The sequence below is a fragment of the Amborella trichopoda genome, chromosome 12 (assembly GCF_054954075.1).
Source record: "Amborella trichopoda isolate Santa Cruz 75 chromosome 12, AtrichopodaSantaCruz75HAP2 v2.0, whole genome shotgun sequence".
In the NCBI taxonomy this organism is placed as follows: domain Eukaryota; kingdom Viridiplantae; phylum Streptophyta; class Magnoliopsida; order Amborellales; family Amborellaceae; genus Amborella; species Amborella trichopoda.
The window spans coordinates 10,193,854-10,212,101 of record NC_142347.1 but is presented as its reverse complement, the minus strand read 5'-3'; the positions used below and the strand labels follow the sequence as shown (position 1 = coordinate 10,212,101).

At 38.5% G+C, this 18,248-nt stretch overlaps 2 protein-coding genes and 1 non-coding gene across 5 annotated transcripts; 1 reads left to right on the top strand and 2 right to left on the bottom strand.

The window, feature by feature from the left end:
• The first annotated feature begins 813 nt into the window (after nucleotides 1–813).
• Nucleotides 814–3,157, top strand: LOC18431784 (uncharacterized). Its single transcript, XM_006841908.4, has 2 exons — nucleotides 814–954; nucleotides 1,213–3,157. The coding sequence occupies exon 2, from the start codon at nucleotides 1,405–1,407 to the stop codon at nucleotides 2,551–2,553; it is 1,149 nt and encodes a 382-aa protein (XP_006841971.2). The 5' UTR covers nucleotides 814–954; nucleotides 1,213–1,404; the 3' UTR covers nucleotides 2,554–3,157.
• Nucleotides 3,158–3,491: 334 nt separating this feature from the next.
• LOC148779432 (U6 spliceosomal RNA) lies at nucleotides 3,492–3,594 on the bottom strand. Its single transcript, XR_016046622.1, has one exon. It is a non-coding gene; the product is annotated as a U6 spliceosomal RNA (small nuclear RNA).
• An 852-nt stretch (nucleotides 3,595–4,446) lies between these two features.
• LOC18431783 (uncharacterized) lies at nucleotides 4,447–17,880 on the bottom strand. Of its 3 annotated transcripts, none has more exons than XM_011624131.3 (6): nucleotides 17,381–17,880; nucleotides 10,163–11,567; nucleotides 5,524–5,574; nucleotides 5,346–5,441; nucleotides 4,923–5,075; nucleotides 4,447–4,824 (listed from the first exon to the last, which is right to left on the bottom strand). In XM_011624131.3, exons 2-6 carry the CDS (start codon nucleotides 11,540–11,542, stop codon nucleotides 4,693–4,695), a joined length of 1,812 nt encoding a protein of 603 aa, XP_011622433.1. In that variant the 5' UTR covers nucleotides 11,543–11,567; nucleotides 17,381–17,880; the 3' UTR covers nucleotides 4,447–4,692. The 3 variants fall into 3 exon arrangements, with proteins under 3 accessions (XP_011622433.1, XP_020521380.1, XP_006841970.1); XM_020665721.2 differs by having other exon boundaries at nucleotides 17,686–17,880; XM_006841907.3 differs by having other exon boundaries at nucleotides 17,731–17,880.
• Between the last annotated feature and the right edge of the window lie 368 nt (nucleotides 17,881–18,248).

Below are 18,248 nucleotides of genomic sequence, written 5' to 3'. Positions count from 1 at the left end.
TCAAATTGATCATCTCGACATCAAGATCCATAGATATGAGAAAAAAATAGATTTCAAGTTTTGGAAATAATGCATTTTGTAACAGATTTTGGACCGCCAATTTTTAAGATTTTCAAGTTTTCAAAGATCTGTTGATCTACATTATTTTTGAAGCTTTCAACTTTATAAATAAAAATAGAAATATATTTTAAGGCAATAACAAAGATTTCTAGTGTTGAAACCACATTTCTCGACAGTATTTGAAGGTACGCTCTAATTTGATTGTTTAGAGCCTAGGCTCTATACAAACCACACCCATATATATATATATATATATATATATATATATATATATATATATATATATATATATTTATTTATTTATTTTTCTTTTTTTCATTTTTTTTTTTTTTTTGCTAGTTATGCTCCAAGTTTCACTCAAAAATATTTTGTTAAAAAAAAATTGATATTATGATATAATGACATGAACAATTTTTTAAAAAATTTCATAACTTTTGCTCACCCAAAAAAAATCCTAACCATGTATTCATATCATTTCAGAAGTGGGGTCACATGTGACTTACATTCCCAAATACATTAGGAAAGAATGCAAGGAGGGGAGCTTTTCGACCCACGCCCAAGAAGAGGGGAACAAAATAGTTAAAGAGGACTTCTCTTGTTAGATTTGTGTTGTGATGGTGGCATTCAACTTTGACTCCCCAATGTACCCTTGCTCCTAAACACCCACCCATCTCGCAAAACGCCCCTTTCTTCCTTTTCCTGCTAAAAAACCCGACTTCTCAATTCTCCCTCTCGTCTCTCAACCCCCATTTCTGGACTCTCTCTCTCTCTCTCTAAAATCCGAACGCGTACCAGAGGGCCAAAATCATTGAGTTGGGAAGAGAGATAAGAAAGAGAAAGAGCACAGTAATGGCGGCCTTCGAGGGTTGATCCCCAAGACCAAAAGGGAAACAGGTGGGCCTCCTCCAACCATCGAAATTCTTTTTTTTCTTTTTCTTTTTCTTTCGCTCTCATCTGATCCTCTGTTGTTTGCTTCGAAAACAAGTTCGAATGGCTTTTGGGACAGTTTGACTTCATGGTGGATTGGGTGTTTTCCATTGTTTATCGGTTTCTGATTAATGGGTTTCTTCTTGCTTAGGTCCACAATAATGTATGCTACCTGAGAAAAAGATGAAGAAAGAGATATTTAAGTTGGTTTTTTTTTTTTTTCAGAAATGAAGTGACTAGGTTTTGATGTTGGTTTTCTCTGGTTTGATTAAACAAAATTCTCTCTCAACATTGCAATGGCTCTTTATTGGGTTTCACTCAACTGCATCCATACCTGCTGAATAAACCCACAATGGAATTACACTCCCTTTTTCAATGATTTGAAGCAGTTGATTTCTCCATTAATAGTCGCGACATATGGGAGTCAAAATGCCTCCCTATTGTGATCCCTCTAGGATAAACTTAATGGAGCTCAAAGACCAGATTGGTAAGAAACTTGGGCCCAAGAAATCTGCTCGTTATTTTCGATACCTTAGTGAACTTCTCAGCTCAAAGCTCAGCAAGAGAGAGTTTGATAAGCTTTGTGTCTTCACAATTGGGAGAGAGAATATAGCAATGCATAATCGATTCGTACTTTCGATTTTTAAGAATGCTTGTTGTGGAGAAATGCCCCCAGATTCATCGAATTCTCACGTTTTCTCGAGAGAGAACGGTGCAATTTCTTGGAGCGGAGCTTCTTTTCCCCGTTCTCCTCGAAGGGGCAGGTCAAGAAAGATGAACACTCACAGGTCAAGGGATCAGCCGAGCTTCTTTAAACCCTTGGATAATAAGACTGAACTTTTCCCTCAAACGCATCAAGAAGCCGTGAACTCTGGATCAAATTTAAGTACAAAGGATCCTCTCAATGGTTACGCAACTGCAAATTCCTTTCCAGCCTCAGCAGGTAGTGGATCTCTGGCTAAAATCGCCTCAGTTGAGGATGGGGAAGAGGTTGAGCAAGAAAAGTGTAGCATGAACCTTGTTAGAAGAAATCCAATTAGGGCTCCTCTTGGTATAACGTTTTGCCCCATTAGTCTTGGTAGTACCAGGAAAACTCCTGAAAGTGGGTTTCAATTTTCCACGTCCGATGTTTCCATGGTTTCTTGTTTGGAAAACTTAGAGCTGCCACATACTGAGGCTTTGAAGGCAAGAATGGAGCATCTCGCTAAATTAGAAGGCCTCCATGGCATGAGCACCGAGATTGCTAATCTGTTAAATAATGGTTTGGATGTATTCTTGAAGAGATTGATTGATCCCTGTTTGCAACTAGCTAGGAATCGGCGAGAAGCAAAGCAAGTAGCTAACACTCAAGTAATACCCAGCAGGCTTGTAAGTGGTTTTAGTGGTTCGTTGCCTCATCTTTATAGTTGGTTGGGCCTCAAAGAATGTTTGGTGAAGCAAAATGAATACTTTGTGGCATCGAAGCTTGATTTTCAGGTAGCCATGGAAATGAATCCTAAGCTCCTTGGAGAGGACTGGCGGTTACAGCTTGAGAAGATTTGGTTTCGTGCCATGGCTGAGGAGTAAAAGTTCTAGATGGAATTCATCAGTTACATTTGATTCTTTCATAAGATGGAATTGGAGAAAGCTTTGATCCAGTCTCTTATATCAGGTTGCTGTTTTATCTATTTAAAATTGTTACTTGAGGTTGAGGTTACATATCAGTGATTGACCAAAGTTGGGTTGTTAAATAAATGGAAAAAGAAAAGGAAAAAGGAGTAAGTTCGGTTGTTTCTGCTAATCCATGTTGCATTGTGATGAAGACTATATCAGCATAAAGGGGAAGAAGTCTTGAACTAATGACACTAGGAAGCGGCTTATGAACAAGAGTTGAAGTGTGTTTTTCCATGTAATTGAATTACAGTAAGTCAAGTGGCTATGTGATGAATATGAAAGCCAAGGATTCACCCAATCCAGATCCTGACAGTAAACAGTAGATCTCCCAGTTGCAATTTATACCACAGAAAATCTAGGCCCCTTAAGTTTGTCAGTATCCTTGTACAGTGCGATAATACCTCTGATTAACTTTGTGTTGGAGAATTTGGTGCGTATGCGCGTATTGATGTGTATTGCCGTTATGATTTTCTCCCATTAATGATAACTTATGTGGCGATTTGCACCGTCTTAGGTATGACTGATCTGTTAGCCATTTTGAATGTGTTATTGTTTTGCATAATTTCTGTGAAATACTGTTAAATAATGGGTGTGAGATCAGCACCCTTTTCGATGGATTAATATCTTCTTTTTTTTAACTTGCAAAGATCTGTAATTTATGCCGAACTTAGTGCTAGTAAATAATGCGTGTTACTCAGAAGGCCTTTATTATAATTTCTTGAACTCACATTCTAGGACAGTCCCAATGCGACTGTTATAAATTTCTGTAACTTCTTTAATGGCTATATATTATAAGTGGTACCAAAAACGAGATGAAAGGCACAAGAAATTAGAGTCCAGATAAAAAAGACATATATTATCCATTTCTCAATTCGTGTATTTTCACCCTTATGCAGGTGCCATGCTAAATCTTCTTTGTAGTGTCCCAATTTTGTTGGATGTCTCTGCTTAGGCGTTCTTTTCAACAAATTTAATAAGGTCATTGTGTACATAAGTGATATAGAGAAACTTCTAGTGAGACCCAATGTAAGTAATGTGGTCTAGATCTTCACCTCATATTTATTTTCATAAAAATCAGTACAACAGGCAGGGTTCGCGCTCAAACCCCTGCTGGTGTAGTGACTAAAAGGCCATGGCCATGTAAAATATCAGAACCTCATGTTTCATCCCCATTTCTGACTTCCTTCTGCAGTTCATTGAGTTTGGGCTTAACTGATAAGGTCCAATACTCTGGTTACATTGATGTTGAGATATGGGATTGGCAGGCAGTGGGAGAAAAGCCAAAGGCTTCAAAATTATAAAAAAACGCACATAGATATCATGGATGTGATTGTTTTTGTTCTTTTATGTACGTTTGATTGTTTGTATGTTCTATAAATAATTTTACGGCATAATATTTTCAGCATCTGATCCATGTGGCCATCGAAAAGAAACTTGACCACACCCTATTCTCTGTGCTCAGCCATCTCATGACTTCCTCTGATCAGAACCAGATGGTTGTGATGCCATTAGCCGTTGGCCTTGCTTGATCATATACCCTCTCCTAAGAAATTTTAAGAAGGGATGATTGCTTCTCATAAGAGGCAATTGATCAAGTTGAAATTCTTCTGGGCCTATACAAATGCCTGGTGGTATACTGTGGCTTATGCCACTGAAACGATGCTGTGAAATATTTAGAAAATCCGGGTGTCCATGAATCCTCACTGCATGAGAACATGCACTGTTAAGAGAGAGAATATATGGATCTCAACATAAATGATTGTGACATATCACTGTATGTTTTGCCTAGGAATCAGGATCATCATGTTTGCTACAACTGTTTTGTTTCTTCTTTCTGCACATGAACATAAGGAACTTGTCCACATCATTTTTACAAGCACTGAGCAAAGTGTGCCTTTATACATGCGTTGATTTATGCAAAGCTAGAACGACTCGGTTCTCACAATTTTTCACAATCACAACCACATTTTTGGAGCTCACTTTTTAATAATTTAAATTAAAATGAATTTACAATGTGCACGATGCTATGTTCTTTCCAGTTTTGATCAGTTGTTAACCATTAATGGCCGGCAATTTGCAAATGGGGCACCAATTCTTCTGACTTAGCCATTGTTGAATACAGGCACTATGATACCCATGGTTGCATTCCAGCTTACCAAATTCATCTGCATCTGCATAGTCTTCCTGAAAAAAAAAATATATATAAATAGAAGTAAGCAATTGATATGTAACAAAAGAAAAAAAACATGAAACCGTCACAGTTCTTTTAATTTCCTAATTACCAGGCAAATGCTGCATTTTGCATTGTCATCTTTTGGAGATTTACAATAGCTTGTATTTGTGGAGTAATAGCTTCTCTTCAAGCACTTGGCCAATGCTTTCTCGTCAAGTCCTGTGTTAACGCTTCCTATACGCTCCTCCAGAGCCAGCAATTCCTGCATAATATATATATAGTCATCATGAGCAAAGTGAATCACAAAATAAGAAATGAGTCCTAAAATAACCAAGCCTGCACTAGGAAACCAATACATATTGCATCTGCTTCGTATTATCTTATCATAATAGTTTAATCACTAGATTATCAACCAATCTCCATGGGAAGGAGTGCATGTATGCGTGCATGTGTATGAGAGAGAGAGAGAGAGGACTGTTTGACGAAGCAAGGTACATACACTGGAATGGCAGGTCTACTATAAACAACAAACCTCATAAGACATGTTGTCAATGTCGAGTCTCATGTCACTGTGCTCATCAAGAAAGCTTAGGCCTCCGAGAAGACGAGCTTCAAACACAAGCAGATGCTGCAGGAAACACCCAAATTAAACTCATCACAAACTAATCCTCTTACAAAGCTGAACTCCTTAAAGAGGGAAAGACAACAACCTCAAGTGTTGATTCATCATCTTCTTCAGTCTGCTCTAGAGCCAGTAAAACCTAGTACAAATGCAACAGGTTATTGAGAAGATTGAATACAAACCAAAAGCGCAAATAAATAAAAAACAAGCTCTTTCTAAATCCAAAATAGTTGCTTCAGATCATGAATGGTGTATAGGGGCTAGAAAGGAAAAAACCAAAAATTTTACGCACCCCACTCCAGCACTAGGTTAGGACTTTTTTTTTGGGGGAAATTAATTAGCCATAAGAGATCAACTATTTGACATTTTACCCGATTACAGCTATTTCAAGTCATGTTCATGTGTATTTTGAATAGACATTTGAAATTAAATCAAAAGATATGGCTATGATGTTAAATAGTTCATCTCCTGTGGGTATTTGGATAAATTCCCCTTTTTTTGATAAGTAAAATTATACAGTATGTTACGAAATTCCCCTTTTTTTGGTAAGTAAAATTATACAGTTTGTTACGTGGGATGAAAAACACACCACTCAGAATGGTTAGTCAAAAAAATGGTTAGAAAATAGCTACTGAGCAACAACATGGGAGGTCTGCACAAAATTTTGGGAAAGTTTTGAACAGGTGGAGGATTGTAGGTAATGATGATAAAGGGCAAGTAGTCCCTCTGCGAGCCAAGGAATCTGCCTTGGAGTTTGCTTCACACCAAGTGCAACGAAAGGACACCACCAGTCCTCTGCAAAAATGGAAAATCTGCTCAAGGATTATGGCTAATGAAGAGTGACACGGGGCCGTTGTAGAGACCAATTGGATAACATTGAAGGAATCTCATTCAATGAGGACCAAGGATCCCCAGTCTCTGTTACATACTAATAGACCACGATGAAGTGCCAAAGACTCGGCCAGTGAGCATCTGCACTGGCAATGGGACCCGAGAATACCAAAAGAGAGTTTCCATTATGTGTTCAAAATAGGCAGGGTCTAGATTCCTGTGGGCACTGCAATCAAAGTTTACTAACCACATGGGCCATGGGTAACCATGCTGAGGGCCTGGTGATCTAGAAGGGATTGAAAGATGACATCAAGCCAACTGGAGAAGAAATCCGAGGTAGAAAAAGTTTCTTAGGAAGCCCAAAATATATAAGATGTTGGTGGCTAGGCGAATGATGATCCCTTGAAGACCCTTCAATTCCGTTTGAGCCAGATGGATCAAATGATCGCTTGGACGGTGAGGTGCCAAAGTACACCAAAAGGCCTGTACGGAAAGAGAAAAGTACTGTTTGTACAGTTCTTCTACCAAGGGGAAGGTGAACCCATGAGAGGCTGAAGAGGTTCAGAAAATGTGCCCAAATTGTAGCTGACTGGGGGCACAGCTAAAAGGGGTTAGATTCCTCTTGATTGCCACATAGACACATCAATTGGCTAGATGGAAGCCTCATTTTTTTATTTGTCCACAATTAGGACATTGTGCAGAATGGCAAACCAAGAGAAAGCTTGTTCCTTGGGTGGAACTGAGGGGAGGCAGGCTCTATGAGCAGTCACTGGATTGGGGTTGAATGTTTGAAGAAAGAAGAGACCAAGAAAGAGCTATTAGGGTAGGGGGTCCAAACAATTTTATCAGCACCCGAGAGGGATAGTAAGAAAGCCTTAAGCCACTCAAGAAGGGAGACAATCTGGGTAGATTCAGTCTCAGGTTGGTCTCGACATAGGATAAGAGTCCAAACCTCGGGAAGCACAGCCAGCAATCAAGGCCTCACTTTTTATAGCAGTCCTATAGACAGGGAAAGCTAAATTAAGAGTTTGATCACCAAGCAAGAGGATTTTCAAGAATCTAGTATGGTTTCTGAATTTGGAGTGGAAGAGCACAAAATCTAAAATGTTGAAATAAAGCTGTCTAATAGCTCACCATGCACCCAAAGCCATTGAGGCTGATGAACCTTTTGGGAGTCACCCAGAACAGTAGGGTACCATATCTACTGGATATCACTGATCTGCCTAGTTGTCCTGGTTAGTGGCAAGTGGCCACAACTATTTGCCCAAGAGGGCAGTGTTGATAATTTGGAGGTTTTGGAACCCCAGGCCCCTGGAGCATTTGTGTTTGCATACCCATTCCAACCTGACAAGGCACATGAACGCTTGCATGAGATGTTCGAGTTTCAATGAAACTATGACCGGTATGCGAAAAAGGGACATTTGGAATACTAGGATGCTTGCTAAGATGGATTTGAGGGTAATGCAGCCACCGAAAGAGAGGAAGTGACACGTCAGGAAGTTAAACTTCCTCTCGAATTCCTTGACTATGGGATCCCACTTATGTCTTTGGTTTACCCAAGCACAAGGGTAACCCTAGATATTTGCTAGGCAGGTTCTTGATGCCACACCCTATCCTTCATGCTACCACTTGAAGGAAGACTTGGTCTATGCAACAGCTATGAGTTTAGATTTATGCATGTAGACCTTTAGGTTCGTTTCTAGTTCAAAAAGTCAAATGAATAGCCATAGATTGTTGACTTTTTTTTCTTTAGAGAAGTGCAAAGTAAGAGCAAATACAAAATTAGGCAGTCCCCGAAACAGGGTTCCCTATACAAAAACCCTTGAGGGTCCAAAAACACACTGAACAGATTCGAGAAAGGGAATGAGGTGTGTGCTAAGGGGAGTCCAAAGTCCCCTAGGGAGAGTTGAGACTAGGTCCCTCCCTCGTTAAAGCATCTGCCGGAAAGTTCGCATTCCTATGAGTGTTTAACCATGAGACATGGATACTGCTACAGAGGTGAGCAATTTCAACAAAAATATTATCTAGTCTCTACGGGCAAGGGGCAGTGCCAGACGCCCAAGCGATGGTCTTATTGGAGGCACCCTCTACCAACACCTGTGTGCTCAAATGATGATTAAGTCTTTTGAGTCCCTCGAGAAGCACCTTGACCTCTACAAAAGTGGAGTCCTCGACTCCGATGGGTATGGCATATGAGAGGAGGATCAGGCCATCAGAATTTCTATACATGCCTCCAATGCCTGAAGGGCTTGTGGGGGGCTATTTATAGCTTGTAGTGAGGTATAGGGTTGAAATAATTGATCTAATATTCTATCGGGCCATGCGATGAAGGGGAATTTAACAGGGCTAATCCCTCGGGCCCTAACTTTTCAACGGTAGGTCTAATTTCGATGATTCTTGAACTCTTGGAAAGATCTCAAGATCTACTATGGCTTGGGATGGAATCTAGGTAGTTTTGGGAGAATTCTATTGGGTCTAGATTGACTATAGTTCACTAGGCTTAGTGTGGTCTTTAGGACTTAGAATCAGAGTTTCTAGAAATTCCCTTATAGCTAGAATAGTTTCTAGAAATTCCCTTATATCTAGAATTTTAGTGGGGTATCTACACTGACGAAAGCTGTCCAGCCTACTCACTTTCTCTCTTAGCTCCATTTGAGGGCAGCTAGATAGAGGCCTCTCTCTCTCTCTCCCTCTCTCTCTCTCTCTCACACATACACACCCACACACATACCCACATACGTGTGCAAACTCTCATGCTACAAATGCAGGCAACTAATTATCGCTCTCCAGAAATAACAGCTCTCAGGCACCCCGCAAAATAAACGTCCATCTTAAAAATTTTAGAACCTCAATAACTAGACAAACTTAATTTCATATAAAAATACAAGAAGGAAAAATTTTGAATCCAGCATTACAGATTCTCTTTTCATCCCTCTTTCTTTCAGGTAATTAGCATCCCATCTTCATTGCGAGGGCTCAAAAGGACATGCTATACCCATACAGAGCGGAAGCATGTTTTCATAGACAAATACAAGAAAGAAAAAATTTGACTCCGGCATTACAGATTCTCTTTTAATCCCTCTCTCTTTCAGGTAATTAGCATCCCATATGGCAAGGGCTCAAAAGGACATGCTATACCCATACAGAGTGGAAGCAAGTAACAAACAGCTTCCATGAAATATGATTATGATTACTGTATATTCATGAATTCACAATGGCCCTAGAGTTAACATCCATGCCATTATAACAGTAGAAGCACAAGATTTATTTCCTCCCTATATGGGAAGAAATACAAATACTCATGCAGAACGGAAAGATATAAATTCCGGTTTTCTGGATTCCAAGACCAATGCAAATTACACTTCTCTTTACCCAATTAATGTTTTTAAACAAATATCCCTTGCAATGCAGCAGCCATATTAGGATTCAGAAGAATGATCCAGAAAGATTCAAGGTGTTTTATTTTGGGTTGAACATTTCAATACAGATAAGGAAGGATCTAAGAGAAATTCATAACAAATTAACTGGAAGATGCTTTGGCATGCCTCCAAAAATCCTGGTAGAGACAGCTAGAAGGCCAAGTGGGAGGAACCACCTTGCCCTCACAAGTGGGACAAAAGAGAGGAGAGGAAGCTTAGGCTCATACTTGCTGTAACAATGAAGCAACTACAATCTTTTTAGTTTCAGTCTCATACATGTTTTAAAATGAAAAAGAAACAATGCTCTTAACATATTTTTCCCCAATGTTTAATTGCAAAAATCATAGTGGGTTGCATAAAAGAGTCAAGCAGCTTAGTTTGTTTTCTGGACAAACTTCATAAGCTCAAACCCTTCACCTCCCAAATATAAGATATGAACGAACGTGAGCAAAATTATGGAGAACTAATTTTACATACCTCTGTAATTCCTTCAAGTGAGAAACTACGAGGGTTGTTTCTATGAGAGAAATTGCGTCTTGTCCTTCGGCCATTTCTATGAGCCAGCCGAGATGATCTTCCACAAGCTGATGGTTCTGTGTCCCTTGATAAATTATGCTCCGTAGTAGAAGGAAATGGGGCAGGTGACTGTTGAGGATGAGAGACCGGATCCAACAAAGGAAATGTCAGAGAGTCCCCTATGCTCTCATTAGATTGACCAATTAGTAGTCTTGGATTTGCAACATTGGCTGCAAGGCTTTCACTGTCCCTCTCACCATCTAAATGTGATGAGTTTTCCATGCTATTAACGGATCTACTGTTACTCATGCAATTTGACGACTCAACTAACTGCCCATTTGAGTTCCTTCTCCTTATTCCATTTGATTGTGAAGGCTCATTTAAAGAAATATCATAGCCATGAAGAAGATGGTCGCGATTGCTATAAGGAGTTCTCGTTCTTCGAGATCTAGAAGTACTTGCTGAATCACCAACTTTTGCCGCCCGGGTTATTCTCTTTAAACCCCCTGAATCGTGTGCATTCACAGGTTGTTTCATCTTGTCAGCTTGTTTCGCATGACCTAAATGGCCTTGCATAGTTGATGATGGGCAAGCAGAAGAAACAGCATCAGACATAGAGACACACCCAAAGCCTCCAAGGCCACAACCTGCTAATAACTTCCCATTACTCTTCTCCCTTGAGTTATAACCTAGAGATATATCTTCAGAATTGAGACTCCCATTTCCAGAAACGAGGAGACCCTGCCGATTATTGCTACTTTGTATGTTGCCGATCTTGGAATGTATCTGGTCCCTTGTTTTAGTGCTCAGCAAAGGAGTAAAATGATCAGAATTGGAAGAAGCATATGCCCCTTCAGCGCCAAACCCATTGGAACTGAGTTCTCGGGCAGAACAAAGAAAACCAGGAAATGCTTCATTAGCTTCAAGAGAAGAACTCATCGAACTTTTCTTTGCAGTCAAACTATTTCCAATTGAGACACATGCTAAGCTATCTGAATTCATCAATTCAGGTATAACGATCAACCCTGATCGATGACTACTAGTTGAAGCAAAAGATGGGCTCCCCTGCCAATGGTGAGCACTTTGGAAGCTTGGGTTATAGGGTTGTTTCGAGGAACTTCCAACTTCAAACTTAATAGAATGGCAGGAAGGCTTAGAAGATTGTGGTTGCTCATAAGCATTATTCTCTCTTACAGTGCTACTAATCCTTGAATTATGACACAAATGGTTAGAATGTTGGCTGCTCTTTCCTATGAAATTTAAGTGCCTAGAAAGAAGCAACGACCCATTCCTGGAATCTCCATTCTGAGTTGAGCCTCTTTGACTGGCGTACTCGTCCATATCGGAATCTGCAGACTTCCTAATTCTGTACGGAAAAATCAAGAATGCCAGTCAAGTATGTGCCAACCGGTTATGAATAAATCATGAATGGCACAAAATATCACAGAAGTAATCAAGCAATACAGTATATTACCTGCAGAGGGACCACTATCAACAAAAGTGTATCATTAATTTATCAACCCAAACAAGTAGTTTCTTGATGCACCTTCTTAACCACAAGAAAAGTATACTCTTAACATACAAATATCTCCATATAGTCAGATCCATAAAGCTCTTTATTAAGTCCACTAGTGGTCCATTAGAAATTTGTGATTACTTTTTTAAGGACAATCTTTTTGGACTATTAGATTATCGGTATACAATGTTAAAATTGTCATTTTTTCAGACTACTAGATTATCAGTATACAATGCTCAAATTGTCATTTTTTCAATTAATCTGAATCTGCCTCAAATGACAGGTACATCTATAGTTTTACCATCAGTATTCATTAGTCACAAAACCATCTCCTTGTTACAATTTACAAAACTCAGGAGTCATCTTTTCTATCATTACAACTGCTGATTTTGATACAATGGATCACTAAGAATAAAGGTAAAATTCAGATCCGGAGGAAATGACAAACATAGGCCTTGATTCATTTGGAATAAATGGTAAACACAAAGATGAACGTTCAAATAGATGAAACCTCAACTTTCTCCAAGTGTGGTGCATTTTGTACTCCAAATGAAGGTGTTGTACGTTGTTTCTCTAAATGTTTTGAAATTTACAGCTTAGGGAAGAGAAGCTCTCTGAGTCAACAACTTCAACTAAAAAGAATCAGAAAACAAAAAGAGGAAGCTAAAATGAAGAAGAAAACTATTTTCAAAGAAAGGTTGGAATCATCTACACCAGCAATTTAAGCACCTAACCATTCACATATATCACAATACTTCATGTATCATTCAATCACTCTCATTCAAATTCTCAAGGGAAAGTAAAAGAGTTGATGCTCAAATAATAAAATTTCAAGGCCAAGTTTGAAGTAGAGTCTAATTTGTGGAAAAGAAGACAACTATCAATAAAATAAGCATTAAAATAGCCTATTAAATGAAAGAAGTAAGAAACCTGAGAGAGATTTGTTATTTAGATGAAAGAATGGTTTTCCGCAAAACCCTTAAACAAGAATAGAGATATTAAATTATATTAGGGGTGACCCTTGGTCCCCCAGGACTCAATCGACCTGGCAAAAATAATTCCCATATATCTAGTTTGCTTCGGCTGATGAATGCTTGTACAGGCTCTTAAGCCAAAGTATCTTTTCTCAATCAAAATAGCATGAAAAGGGAAAAAAGATTGTTTTGGGAAATTTCAGTTTTCCTTGACTTTAGCTTAGATGTTGAAGACATGGACACTTTGGCATTTTGGCCTCTTCGGCTGAATGAAGGCAATTTAACATCACTGATTTCTCTTTCCATGAGTACTAGTGCATAAAACTTCTTTTCTTTAACAACCGCTTTTATCAAGGACTAACTTCTGTTTTTTAGATAAAAGGGTACAAGAGGTACATCCATAATTACTTAAAAAAATCAAATTTAAACCAACTGACCTTTTGAGGCCCCATAAGAAAAACCCCTCCTAGACATATGTTAACAAAAATATCCTATGCCAAAGAAGATTTTTCATACATAATGACACCCCTCAACTCCTAGCACCTTGCAAGATATTTTTCCTGAATATGTCAACCATTTCATGTCCCAATTGCTCAAGAATTGCCATTTATCTCCAACCATGATAGGACAAAACAATGGTCAAAAAATTGTCCGGTGGGGCCTAGATGGTCATGGGATCCTAGCCGCCCAACACCTAGTCGGCCGGTCAGATTTCTAGGAGGCCTAGGTTGAAGAAGAGAGGCAAGGGAATATGAGTATACATCATAAAAGATTAAAAATTTTAAATCCCATAATCCAAAGTTCCCAACGATTGCAAATTTACTAGCACAATCAAAAATAAAATATAATAGTAAAATAGTAATACAAGCACAATCCATAATCCATATTCCATAAACCATACTCCACAGTCCATACCATTCCATAATTCACAATTCCATATAATGATACAACCGTACAGGCATACCATAAGCATAAATACTAAAAGAAAAAAATATACACTTGAAGACTCAAGAATCATGAGTCTTTCAGACATCATCAGAAAAAGAGGGGTAAGCCTCATGCCTCGAAGTCAAGTCCATTATCATTATAGTCATCTCTCTCTTTATTATAACGCTCCTCCTCCTCCATTTCTTCTAAATCTGCCTCTTCCTCGACTTCTTCTACCCCTTTGCTTTGTGCAGATGATCTAGAGGTCCTAAGAGTGTTGGCTGCTCTACCTCATGCCTCTTCACCCTTTTTTTGCTTTTCGTGTTTTGCTTAACTAAAATATCGCTTAATCTTCTCCCTGATAGCTTTAAGAACATTTTTACAAAGGGTAACATCCCCCCTAATACCGATAAGGTGTTTTTTGAATAAGTAAATACCCCCGTTATTATTTTTCTACAATAATTACACCTTTGACAATTCTTTCATTTGGATTCAGGGTTATAATCATACCCCCACCTTGATCACCACTTTTAAAGGAATTTGGAGAAGACATTTCCATATAACAAGGCATCTTTTTTTTCCTTTTTTGGTTTTACCAAATTTAGATATTCTCTAATCTTATCTCTAATAGCTTCACGAACTGTTTTACAAGAAGCAACATTACCTTTAATAATGGCAAGGTATTTCTTGAACCAGTTAATACCCAGTTAATACCCCTATTAATATCTTTTTCACAAAAATTACACTTTATACAATTTCTATCATTTGGATTTGGGTTATAACCATACTTCCAACCCGGATCAACACTTTTAGAAGAACCAGAAGAAGACTTATCCAAACGACAAGGCTCCTTTTGCTCTTCTTTGTGTTTTACCAAACTCAAATATTGCTTAATCTCCTCCCTGATAGCTTGAGGAACATTTATACAAGGAGCAACATGCCCTTTAATTGGCAAGGTGCTTTTGAACCAGTTTATACCCACATTTGTATCTTTTTTGCAATACTTACACCTTATATAATTTTCATCATTTGGATTTGAGTTATAACCATACATCCATCTTGGATCATCACTTCTAGAAAAACCCAAAGAAGACATTGCAATAACAAATAAAATCTCAAATATGAAGATTCTTCAGCAAATGTTTTGCTCGATCTTCAATCTTCAATGTTTGAGATGTCTACAATCTCAAATGCTTGTTGAAAACCCTTCAAAAATCTTCCAAAATCTACAAGATCAAATCCAAACCAAAAGGATGATGTTAGGATCAATTTTTTAAAATTTTAAAATACCAGATCGATCTCATAGAAATGCAAAAAAATGATTTTTTTAAAAAAAAATCACTCCTAAAGGTAACGAAAGGCGTTTAGGTCACACAAGAACCTAAACCACCCCGCCCCCCTCTCTTTTTTCTCCCCTTATTTAGAGAGGGGGGAGGGGGGAGGACAAAAGTGCCCCTCCACGAGGGGCATTTTCCCCCTTGGGTGGGCGCAGTCCCTGAGCAAGGACCCACTGCTCAGAAGGGCCGCCTGGGCATGAGAGATGCACCCAGGCCCCCCTGGCCGGTTTAGGCACTAGGCCGACCACTTTTTGAATCAATGGGACAAAAGTTCAAAACTATCAATTAATCCCTTTTGAATGTTTTCTCTGTCTTCCCTCACTAACTATTGCATATTATCTCTGTACTACCAACTATTTCATCCTTGAACTTTCCACATGTATCGTTCTCTACATGCCACTTGCATAGTTCTCACTCTTTCCTCTTTCCTATGCCATATACAAGGCCTGAATGCACCCAAATTGTCCCAATCCGAGCAGCCCTAGCGACTACCTCATACTTGTCGTCCACATGTCAAATCTCCACAATCACCTATATGGGAAGAAATAATGAAGCATATAGTGAAGTACATTTCTCTAGAATGCCTATAAGGAACATGGAATCAAGTTACCTCAGTCTTCTATAAGAGAAAATGAAACAAAAGAAAACTTCTAACCTAACTCTAGAGTCTAAAGCAGAAGCCAGGATGTAGTGATTGCTATGAACAAAAAGTAGCATTTCTTTTATGGGAAAAGTTTATATAGGGCCTAGGATCTAAACAATCAAATTAGAACCTACCTCAAAAATTTCACTAGAAAAATTTCTCAAGAAGACATGCCATCTAGGAGTGAAAATAGAATAATTATAGGATCTACACAAACAATGAGGTGGTTCGAGAATGGATTTGGGACACTATGAAAGTTTAAGCCTTAGCTCTTATGGAGTTCAGTGGTATCATAGCACTAGATCTGGTAAAAGAGTGGACTAACTTGTCGTGCAATGGCGGTAGGCAAGGCAAGCATTGTGCTCATTGAAATTAACAGGTATGCGTACTTCAACAGAAGCTGAAGCAAGAGCCCTCATGACCCATTTTTCAGGACTTTCCATAGCTATCCTTAGGACCTTTAGTGGATGGTTCATGGGAAGCCACTCTGCCCTATCAGCTGGACACACTGAGTGGCTGCATTCCGTGGAGGATTGCAAATACCATGAAGTTTATAGCAGTGAATTCATCATCATCCAAGCCTTATCCCAATTATTTGGGGTCGGCTAAAGTTCATTGCAGTGAATTAGACGATACAAAAAACTTCCACTTTTGCCACACAAATTCACCACCCAATTCAAAGGTCCAGCACCCTCAAGAGATGGGGTGGGAGGATATATTTGTGTGCTTGAATTTCATATTCAACTTGTGGAGTATCTCCTTTGTAATTCCCTCTGTTTTGTTCATTACCACCGATGCGTGCATCTTTGTGTGTTTTACATGTACCATTTGTGCAACTTAACGACGAAGAAAGCACCAATGATATAAACTATGGTTCACTCGAAAGATAGTTATCATTAAGAAAAGAAATACCATGTTAACTACTGCAAGAAAGATAATGAAGGGACTCTTTATTGCAAGGAATTTCTTCATGAAGATGGATGACATCATAGGAAAATGATGATCGGAAAGCGTTCTATTTCTACTTCGGTGATGACCATGATGATTTGCATAGCCATTTATATATTAAAAAATCAGAAGTCTTTGTCTTCCTTTTTTGTTGAATCAATATGAATTACGAGCCATTTGCCATATTTTCAAGAATCTTACCATCGCTAATCAGAGAGATCAGCTACCTTAATGGAACGAACTCAAGTGCACAATTTAAAGTAGCTGTAATGTGACAACTTAGCATGCCTTAGACACAGTAACATGAAAAAATAGTTTGCTCCAGGAAAAGTCAGTTATTGGTACATTGTATCATTCAGTTGCAAAATTTAACTTAAACTTTTGCAAATTTCCCATTTTGGAAAGAGTTATTCAGAATCTGATTATCTTAATCTCTTTATGACTTGCACGAGACCAAGAATCATCAACATTTCCGAGAAGATCAGTCAAACAAGAAAGTGGGTTACAGTGATCTGGTTCTCACATGTTTCCACAAGAAACTTGTTTAAATCCACCATTTGATGAATGATATCTAAATTTGATAATTTTTAATTGACAGGCATCCAACTTCGAATACTTATTTCCAGGAACCGTGAAATTTCTTAAATTTAGATTGAAAAACTACATATAAAATAAGCCAAAAATAAATAATAAACCATTAATAAGTTCACTGAGCCTCTCAAATACACTAATATACCCCATGTTCACCTTTTTTTTTCCTTTCTGAAATTACAATTACAACAATGTTTTCAATGGAAATCAAAGATATCAATTGAGATTAAAGTTCAAATTAACCTGTGAAGATCAAAGGAACTATACGGTCATGGTCTCTTTCTTCAGCTGAAAAAAAAAAAATAGACCCAAAAAAAAAGTCCCTTTTTTTTATCTTTCTGGGAATGCAGATTGCTCTTGAGGCAATTAACCACGATTAAAACCAAAAAAATGCAATCGTATCAAAGAAAAACCATGATCTGGGTCCATCCATAAAAACCAAAATCTGCAAACATCTAGATCACGCAGAAATCAATAAAAAGAACGGAATTTCGTTAAAAATCACCAGCAACAAAAGAAGAATTGCAAGCAATAAAGAGAACATATACCAGAAAGATAGATATAAAATTGAAAACATGAGAAAGGGGTGTTACAGATGTGATCCGATACGAGAAAAGATGGTGATGATGACGATGGTAATCAAACGACGGAACCCACATTGAAGGGCGCCATGGACTCTCTCTCTCCTCTCTCTCTCTATCTACTTTCCCTGCCTACAGACGGGCAATTGGTACCCAAGCCTGACACCAGAGTGGAATCTTTTATTGAATAAATGATTGGGGTGGAAATGACTAAAATAACCCTGGAGAGCATCCAACGCCCTGTGAATTTCCAACCCACCCAAACTGGGCTTTTCAGAAATGGAAAGTATTACCATACACGAATGGTGTATTATATTCGATACACAAGAGAGCCCACAATCACCGTCCATATCCAATATGAGTAGTGGATATTTCGAAATCTCTATGGCATGTTTCTTTTTGGGTTGTCAATCTCTACCACATGTTACTTTGTTATTTGTACGTATGGGTCCGACTCGTTTTGTGGACCGATTCGAGGTGCTCACCCGTGGGTCCGATAGGATTTTGTTTCATAATAAGTAAAAATTATA

What these genes read in the sequence shown, in the direction of transcription:
- LOC18431783 (XM_011624131.3), bottom strand. Translation starts at nt 11,542, where the DNA reads ATGGACGAGTACGCCAGTCAAAGAGGCTCAACTCAGAATGGAGATTCC. An exon ending in CACTTGAAGGAATTACAGAG is followed by an intron (nt 5,575 to 10,162) that starts GTATGTAAAATT and finishes CATTTGTACTAG; the next exon opens with GTTTTACTGGCTCTAGAGCA. An exon ending in CAAAATGCAGCATTTGCCTG is followed by an intron (nt 4,825 to 4,922) that starts GTAATTAGGAAA and finishes TTTTTTTTTCAG; the next exon opens with GAAGACTATGCAGATGCAGA.
- LOC18431784 (XM_006841908.4), top strand. Translation starts at nt 1,405, where the DNA reads ATGGGAGTCAAAATGCCTCCCTATTGTGATCCCTCTAGGATAAACTTA.